Genomic DNA, 8,986 nt, shown 5'->3' on the forward strand with positions numbered 1-8,986 from the left:
GTAGTCGTTTTCCCCTATTGTTCTTGCCTACTACTAAATTGATAACGTTTTCTTTAGTCTATTTTCCCCCTGTAATTTTGGAAGTATACATTTTATTTTGATTCTTTAACAATTACACTAAAAACTGTAGCTTCCATACTTCAAGCCCAAAGTTAATCAATATCCTATACTCTCCTCCCAAACAAATGGAAGCTCTTAGAACACTGTAATTCTGATGACTGAACTGTTATTGTTTCCCAGCATTTTAGTTTTAACTTATCTTTAACTAATTTATTTATCTTTGGGGAACCTGAGCCAAAGATTTCTTTGTTCAGTTCTTGCATTTGAAGTACTCTTTGATGACATCTTTGGCCTAAACTTCTTTACCACAGTCTTTTTTTTCTTTTAGATTGGAAAATAAAGTTTACTTAGGAAGCAAATTAAAGACGGAGAAAGGATTCACTTCCCCAAGGTAGGGGAGGGGACCAAAGCCTAGGAAAACATGGTGGCCATAGCGCAAAGAGCCACACTCTGTCATCCAGAGTGCAGTGGCACCATCACTGCTCACCACAGCCTTGACCTCCTAGGCTTGATCACTAATGATCCTCCTGTTTCAGCCTCCCAAGCAGCTAGGACTACAGGTATACGCCACCCTGCTCAGCTGTTTTTTTTTTACTTTTTGTAGATACAAGGTCTCACTATGTTACCAAGACTGGTCTTGAACTCCTGTCCTCAAGCAATACCAAAGTGTTAGGATTACAGGCACGAGCCACTGCCCCCAGCCTTGCAGATGTTAAATAGTCAATGGGCACAACAAATAAGCAATTCCAAAGAAGTGAAAAATAATATAGCGATCAGGCTATATGTATGATTTGTCAAAATTATCATGTCCTTTTAGTTTAACATAAGAGGCAATTTAAAAAGATTTCTTGGTCCTAATGATTTTGTTCCAGTAGTTAGAGTGTTTGAAAGTAAATACTAAACCTGACATTCCTTCCTCCCTTAGAACCACTTTGGTGATCTGGATGGTGGCCACTACACTGCTTTCTGCAAGAACTCAGTTACCCAGGCCTGGTATAGCTTTGATGACACACGAGTCAGTGAGATTCCAGACACTTCAGTTCAAACTGCTGCAGCGTATCTCCTGTTCTACAGTTGCCAGGCCTTTTCTATACTTACCCCAAACTGCAAGAGCTAGGGAAATGGTGTTTCCTGAATACTGCAAAACGAGCCATCAGAAATGGGTAGTGAAGTTTTGCTTTGTGTCATTAAACTCTTACACCTTACTTGCATCACAGTGTTTTAAATTTTCTCTTTATGCAACCTTTTATAAGTCTGCGGTGGCTCAGCCTGTAATCCAATGCTTTGGGAGGCCGAGGTGAGTGGATTGCCTAAGTCCGCGGGTTCGAGACTCGCCTGGGCAACTTGGCAAGACCTCATCTCTACAATAAATCAAAAATTAGCTGGGTGTGGTAGCACACGCTTGTAGTTCCAGCTACTTGGAAGGCTGAGGCAGAAGGATTGCCAGAGCCCAGCAGGTTGAGGCTGCAGTGAACGGGAGTGGCTACTGCACTCCAGTCTGAGTGACAGAGTGAGACTCCAACTCAAAAAAAAAAAAAAGGAAAAAAAAAAAGATGAGTCTATAGCCAAAAAGATGGCTCTTGGCTCATTGCAAATGGCAGTCTGAGGAGAACGTAATGCTGATGGATGGGGGCCTTCAAAACACTGCAGATCATATACTAAGTTCAGGTTTCAAAGTTCAGTGTTTATTAGTGTGAATTTTTATCATAAAATATTTCATAATTGTATATATTCAATACATTATTTTTCAAAGATATATGATGGAACTAGACAAAATTAATTTTTGTTTAAATGGTTTTCTGAACTTAAGAATGTGATCTGAAAACATCTGGTAATTTAGCCAAGCTCGAAGTCTCTTACACTAAATGTAAAATGTAAAAAGTTGTCAACTTCATGATTAGTAACCCCATCCTTTCATTTTATTCTTCAGAGTCTGCTAATGTTGACATCTTTTAGAAGCACCACTTTAATCTTTTTTTTTTTTTTTTTGAGTTGGAGTCTCACTCTGTCGCCCAGACTGGAGTGCAGTGGCCGCTCCCGGCCACCGCAACCTCGACATGCTGTGCTCTGGCGATCCTTCCACCTCAGCCCTCCGAGTAGCCGGAATTACAGGCATGCGCTACCACGCCCGGCTGATTTTTATTTATTGTAGAGATGAGGTCTCGCTGTCCAGGCAGGTCTCGAACCCGCGGGCTCAGGCAATCCACTCACCTCAGCCTCCCAAAGGCGCGGGATTACAGGATGAGCCACCGAGCCCGGCTCCACTTTAATCTTTTTTTACCTTAATATGAATTAAGAATTGGCCAGGTTCAATGGCTCAGCCTATAATCCCAGCACTTTGGGAGGCCAAGGTGAGAGGACTGACTGAGGCTGCAGGGTCAAGACCAGCCCAGGCAACTTGTTGAGACCTCATCTCTACAATAAATAAGAAAATTAGCTGAGTGTGGTAGTGCACGCCTGTAGTTCTGGCTATTTAGAAGGCTGAGGCGGAAAGATTGTGGGAGCCCAGCAGGTTGACGCTGGGGTGGCCATGGGTGTAGTACTGCATTCCAGCCAGGGCGACAGAGTGAGACTCTAACTCAAAAAAAAAAAAAGAAAAGAAATAAGAATCATCAATCCTTAAAATTTGAGAATTCTACTCTACAATAAATGATTGAGTGTTATGATATGTAGTTCCAGTGTTAAGTTGAAGGAAAATGGAATTGATTCCTGATTCAACAGAGTAAGTGAACTAAATCTAAAACCAATGTGTGATAAAATCCACTGTTCTAGTGTCTTATGTTTGATAATACGACATTAAAGACAGAACACTTATAGGGTTTTAAATTATTTTTGTCATTAAGATTTTAATGTAGGTGTAAATGAAATTCTCATTTTAAAAAAATTAAAGAAAGTTTCCATTTATTTTTTTAGAATAAAGATTTAGTGCACAAATACAGCCCAAAGCCAACAGAAAAATAGCTTTGCCCTGTCATTTCCCTAAGAAAGCACTGTAGTTACTCAGAATAGGCCAACAGAAAAAAAGAAAGCAATCCTCTGAGTTCTAGGCTTCACAAAAGGACTACGTGTTAAACTATGTACATCGATTTGATGTGCAAGTATGCAATAAATATGTACACATACATTCCTATCTGCTTTACATCATTCTAGAGTATTCATAGTAGATCGAGCTGGAATTTAGAAATGTGAAAAGGCCATGAACAGTGAAAAGGGAAAAAAAAAGGATACAATGGTTTTTAGAATAATAATGCTTAGCCACTTAATTATTTTAACCTTGGAGCAGACTAAAAAAGTTGTTTTGAAATAAATGGTACCTTTAAGGGATGCTTACTGCAATGCTTGTTAAATGTTATTCTTCAGTTTTTTGATACTAGCCCTGTCCTGAACTATATGGAGCTAGTCACATAGCTCCCTCTGTCCTAGGACCCTTCTCAATGGCCAGTTATAGTTATGCATTATCTTGATAAGTAGTTCAAGAGATGTGTTGCTGAGCCTTTTAAAAGATAACTAGTACCTATGTGTCCTTATGTGGCTATATCAGTTACTCGTGGTCCCAATGAAGTATAAAACAGGATATAAGCCGCTGAAGATTTCACAGAAGAAATGGAGATATCAGAAACTTCATGGTCATCAAACTTAAACCACCGCTGTCTTGCTGCATTTTTACAATAGGCAGTGTAGTGGCCTCCATCCAGCCCACCGTAGTGATTCTGTGCCAAACAAGATATAAAATCAATTCAACTTAGTTATTTAAAATATGCCAATAATTTCAAAGCTTTATGTTGTTCTTACTCGCCTATGAGTTAAGAAACCACTTGAAACTGCTGTTTTTTAAAGTCTGCTTTGAAACAGTCTTTAGTTCAAGGAGATACTTACTGAAACAGAAAACAAGTTATATTTCTTCAAATTGTTCTTTGGACCAATAACATACGGTGACAAGTCAAGATTTTCTAATGGGAAGTCCACAGATGTCTGTAATTTTTGCTTCCACCTGCCATCATAGGAAAAACTGCAGAACAAAACATCACAACAATTTCACTGACAGAAAGGCATCAGAACAACCCCTCACTCATTTGTTAACACCCAGATATTTAGCCAAGATCATGAATTCTTTTTCAAAACAAAGGTTCAGAATTTTAGAAGTGGATAAAATCTGTTAAACACATTTGGTTTCATTTCCATTGTGCAAATGAGAAAACCGAGGCACGTAGATATTAAATGATGCAACCAAGGTCTAACAGCTAAGATGGCAGAGGTAGAACCATACTCTGGTCCCTTGATCCCTAGGTCAGCTGTTACTGCTAGGTGAGTCTTCTAAAGAAGTAAAACCCACATATTTATTTATTTTTTTGAGTTGGAATCTCACTCTGTCGCCCAGACTGGAGTGCGGTGGCCGGCCTCAACCTGCTGGGCTCCGGCGATCCTTCCGCCTCAGACTTCCAGGTAGCCGGAATTACAGGCATGCGCTACCATGCCCGGCTGATTTTTTTATTTATTGTAGAGATGAGGTCTCGCTGCCCAGGCGGGTCTAGAACCCGCGGGCTCAGGCAATCCATTCACCTCAGCCTCCCAAAGGCGCGGGATTACAGGCTGAGCCACCGAGTCCGGCTAAACCCACATATTTATAATGTGAACAACTGTTTTAGATTCAAGCTTGTACTTTTGAGGGAACTAGAGCCAGAAATTGAAATGATTGCATTCTATTATTCTGGTATATTCTGCTCCTTTAAACACCAAAGTAATGACATTTTGGTTGATATAATATGGTTATTTCAGAATTATAATTATTGAGTCGAGGTTTCACTCTGTCGCCCAGCAGTGGCACAATCACAGCTCACTACAGCCTTGACCTCCTGGGCTCAGGTGATCCTTCCGACTCAGCCATCTGAGTAGCTGGGACAACAGGCATGTGCCACCATGCCCAGTTAAATTTTCAATTTTTTGTGGAGACAAAGTCTCGCTCGCTATTTTTCTCATGCTGGTCTTGAACTCTTGGGCTCAAGCAATCTACCCACCTCAGCCTCTAGAGTGCTGGGATTACAGGCATGAGCCACTGTGCCTGCCCTCAAAATTCTATTTAAAAACTGAATTCTGCTGCGCATGGTGGCTCAAGCCTGTAATCCCAGCACTTTGCGAGGCTGAGGTGGGAGGACTGCCTGAGGTCAGGGTTCCAAGACCAGCCTGGGCAACTTAGTGAGACTCTACAACAAACAAACAAACAAACATAAATAAATAGCTGGGTGTGGTAGCGTGTGCCTATAGTTCCAGCTACTTGGAAGGCTGAGGTGGAAGGATCACCTGAGCCCAGCAGGTCGAGGCTGTGGTAGCTGTGAGCATGCCATTGCATATCAGCCTGGGCAACAGAGTGAGACTCTGACTCAAACAAACAAACAAAAAACACTTAATTCTGAAGGATGCATATTTTTGAATATCCTCTAAGAATATTCAGTGTTAAGATTTCTGTTTTGTGCCACCCGTGCTCTGCACCACAGTATTAAAAATTTTAGCAGAACAAATGTGTAATATTTAACACATTTATCTATACCTCTGAAGTCCTCAAGAAAAAGAACAACTGACAAACAAGTTTTTGTTGGAAAAACTTACATAAGAGAAATGTGAGCATCAAGGTTGAAATATAAGAGTCTAAGAATCATCAATAATACAAGAAAAGGCATTTAAAATCAAACAGAAATGTTTTGTTGAAATAAAAATTGTAAGCCAGGCTCGGTGGCTCAGCCTGTAATCTCGCGCTTTGGGAGGCTGAGGTGAGTGGATTGCCTGAGGCCGCGGGTTCGAGACCCGCCTGGGCAACTTGGCGAGACCTCATCTCTACAATAAAATAAAAAAATCAGCCGGGCGTGGTAGCGCCTGCCTGTAATTCCGGCTACTCGGAAGACTGAGGTGGAAGTATCGCCGGAGCCCAGCAGGTTGAGGCTGTGGTGGCCGGGAGCGGCCACTGCACTCCAGTCTGGGCGACAGAGTGAGACTCCAACACAAAAAAAAAAAAAAAAGAAAGAAAAATTGTAGTACTCAATTGAAGACGAAACTTCTTAAATAAGTTTTCAAATAATTGACTCAAAGTTATCACTACACAGATGGATTATATAAAGACCATTAACGTATATCTTTAAAATTATACTTTAAAAAAACCATAGGCCAGGTGCAGTGGCTCACGCCTGTAATCCCAACACTTCGGGAGACTGAGGCAGGAGTACTGGTTAAGCTCAGGAGTTTGAGACCAGCCTAAAAAACACAGTGATACCTCGTCTCTACAAAAACAAACAAACAAACAAACAAATCCAGGTATGGTAGTACGTGATGGTAGTGCATGCCTATAGTCCCATCCCAGCTACTTGGAAGGCTGAGGTAGAAGGATCACCTAGCCAGGAGTTGGAGGCTTTGATGAGCCATGATCATGCCACTGTACTCCAGCCTGGGGGACAGAGTGAGATCCTGACTCAAAAAAAGGAAAAACAAAAATATAAATTTTACTTAACACACGATTAAATATGTTTTGTTATGCTTAGTTTGTTGTTTGAATTGTTACATTTTATCTGCTAATCTGTGTTAGAATTACACTATATGACATTTATTTTTATACATTGTCATTTGATGTTTTGTAATGATTTAGTTTTTATATCTGAAATGCAATAATTGGGTTTCCTGGATTTTTAGAAACTGAATCCCAAGGAATTATATAAAGTAGTGGTATTGTTATTTAGCTCTGGTACTGAATATACTAAGGTGAATTAAGAGAGTCTTATCATTTGTTTTATTTCTTAGTTACCCTAATTAGATAATCATCCTTTGTTATTACCCTTAATAGGCAGTACAGTAAATATAATTTTAACAGGAATTAGAACTCCTTCATCCAAATTTTACTGAATAGGAAGAAAAACTTCCCCCTTTACCGTTTCAGATGCACTAAAAGCACAGGTGGCAACTTCCAGATTTCTATTTTTTTTAGAGAATCCCGTCGAGCTCTGCAGTGACTGCAGTAAAATCTATTGTTATCTGTGAGTTTTTCTTCTTTGGAAAATAATCTAAGGCAATCCTGGAGAAAAAAACAGGTAGCAGATACTCATTAAAGCATTTCTTCAACACAGCACCTTTTCATTAAGTTACTCTGCAGGCACTAGTGATACAACAGTAAACTGGAACAAGAGGTCCTGCTTTCACAACGCTTATCATCTAGTGAAAAATGCTGACAACTGAACAAACAATTACAACAGGGTGTGGTGAATGCTACCTACAGTAGAGAAGTACTGTGTGTCACGGTAACACATATGAAAGACCCCTAATCTGGACTTGGTGAATCAGGGAAGACTTCTGGATGAAATGACATTCTGGAGAGGGCTGAGACTACAAGCTGTTACATAAATCACATCACAAGTGTGGTGGGGAGAACTGGATATTTTATATCCCCATGGAAAGCAAATGTTATAAAAAAGCAGACCTTAAGGTCAATTCTGAGAGAATGTTTAATAGAAACATCCTAAAAAATTTCTAATTCTTTCTAATCTGCATAGGCCTAATTAAAACAGAATTTATGAGTGAGATTTACCTATAAAGTGTTTATAGGGGTAAAGACCAGAAATAAAATGCTGGAAAAAGTACATTTCTATATCCATATAAATAGCATTTTTATTCAACAACTATTTTCTCTCCAACATAAACTTACCTGTAATGTACATTTACTTGTAGATGCTAGTGGTAGAGACAAATACATGAAGGCCTCAAATGTCCTAGACTTTTTGTGACAGGTGAGGCACTGTACTGTGGATTTGAATTGACCCTGAAAAAGTGCAACAATAATAGATTCATTGAGTTGCTTATGTTTCTGCCAAGCATGTTCTGCAGCTTTAAAGTCATCAAGATGGTCATTATTTTCTTCTTTATGTCTCTTCCGATTATCAGCCTGGAAATAAGATTATTTAAACTTGGTATTAATGTTTCAAAGACAATACTTAAATGTAAATTGAAAGAATAATATTAAATACAAACAACTTGCAGATTTAAGAATATTTGTAGTTCTCACAAAGGAGTTCTGATCTCACTGACTGCTGCAAAAAAAAAAAAAAATTCTAAAGAAAACACCCCTTAAACCCACTCTATCAAAAGGATGTGAAATTTCTTAATTTTTATTTAAAAAGTTGAAAAGTTTGGTTTTGAAAAGAGAAGCAATTCCACATATAGCTGGGAATTAGGGCTTCAACTAGACAGATGTAATTTTGTTGTGCTAGCCTCATGAATGGATGGATGCACACACACACACACACACACACACACACACACACACGGTGCCAAAAAAAGTATACACATTTTAAGAAAGGAAAAACTATTAAAATTGTAATAATATAAGCTGGGTGTGGTGGTTCACGCCTATAGTCCCAGCACTTTGGGAGGCCAAGATGAGAGGACTGCCTGACACAATGGGTTTGAGACCAACCTAGGCAACTTGGCAAGACCTCATCTCTACAATAAATCAAAAAATTAGCTGGGTGTGGTGGTGCATGCCCATAGTTCCAGTTACTTAGAATACTGAGGCAGAAGGATCAGCTGAACCCAGGAGGTCAAGGTTGTGGTGGCCGTGAGTATGCCACTGCACTCCAGCCTGAGCGACAGAGTGAGACTCCAACTCAAAAAAAAATTGTAATAATATATACCATAACAAGTCACACTTGGTAGATGGTTGCACTGGCCAATTCTACTGTCCTGCCTGTTGCATGATGATGCTAGCATTCAATTGATTAATGCCATCTTTTTTTTTTTTGAGTTGGAGTCTCACTCTGTCGCTCAGGCTGGAGTGCAGTGGCATACTCACGGCCACCACAACCTTGACCTGCTGGGTTCAGCTGATCCTTCTGCCTCAGTATTCTAAGTAACTGGAACTATGGGCATGCACCACCACACCCAGCTAATTTTT

General features: G+C 39.8%; 1 protein-coding gene across 3 annotated transcripts in view; it reads right to left on the minus strand.

Moving 5' to 3' along the window:
• Nucleotides 1-2,879: 2,879 nt before the first annotated feature.
• Nucleotides 2,880-8,986, minus strand: part of USP8 (ubiquitin specific peptidase 8) — a 75,703-nt gene continuing 69,596 nt past the window's right edge. For all 3 annotated transcript variants that reach the window (XM_008058397.1, XM_021712500.1, XM_008058395.2), the window contains 4 exons: nucleotides 7,742-7,978; nucleotides 6,972-7,114; nucleotides 3,937-4,069; nucleotides 2,880-3,770 (listed from right to left, as the gene is read on the minus strand). In XM_008058397.1, the coding sequence (XP_008056588.1) occupies nucleotides 3,585-3,770; nucleotides 3,937-4,069; nucleotides 6,972-7,114; nucleotides 7,742-7,978 (699 nt within the window). In that variant the 3' untranslated portion in view covers nucleotides 2,880-3,584. The remainder of the gene's footprint in view (nucleotides 3,771-3,936; nucleotides 4,070-6,971; nucleotides 7,115-7,741; nucleotides 7,979-8,986) is intronic.

This window comes from Carlito syrichta, unplaced genomic scaffold (assembly GCF_000164805.1).
Source record: "Carlito syrichta isolate Samal-C Ts95f unplaced genomic scaffold, Tarsius_syrichta-2.0.1 Scaffold303328, whole genome shotgun sequence".
In the NCBI taxonomy this organism is placed as follows: domain Eukaryota; kingdom Metazoa; phylum Chordata; class Mammalia; order Primates; family Tarsiidae; genus Carlito; species Carlito syrichta.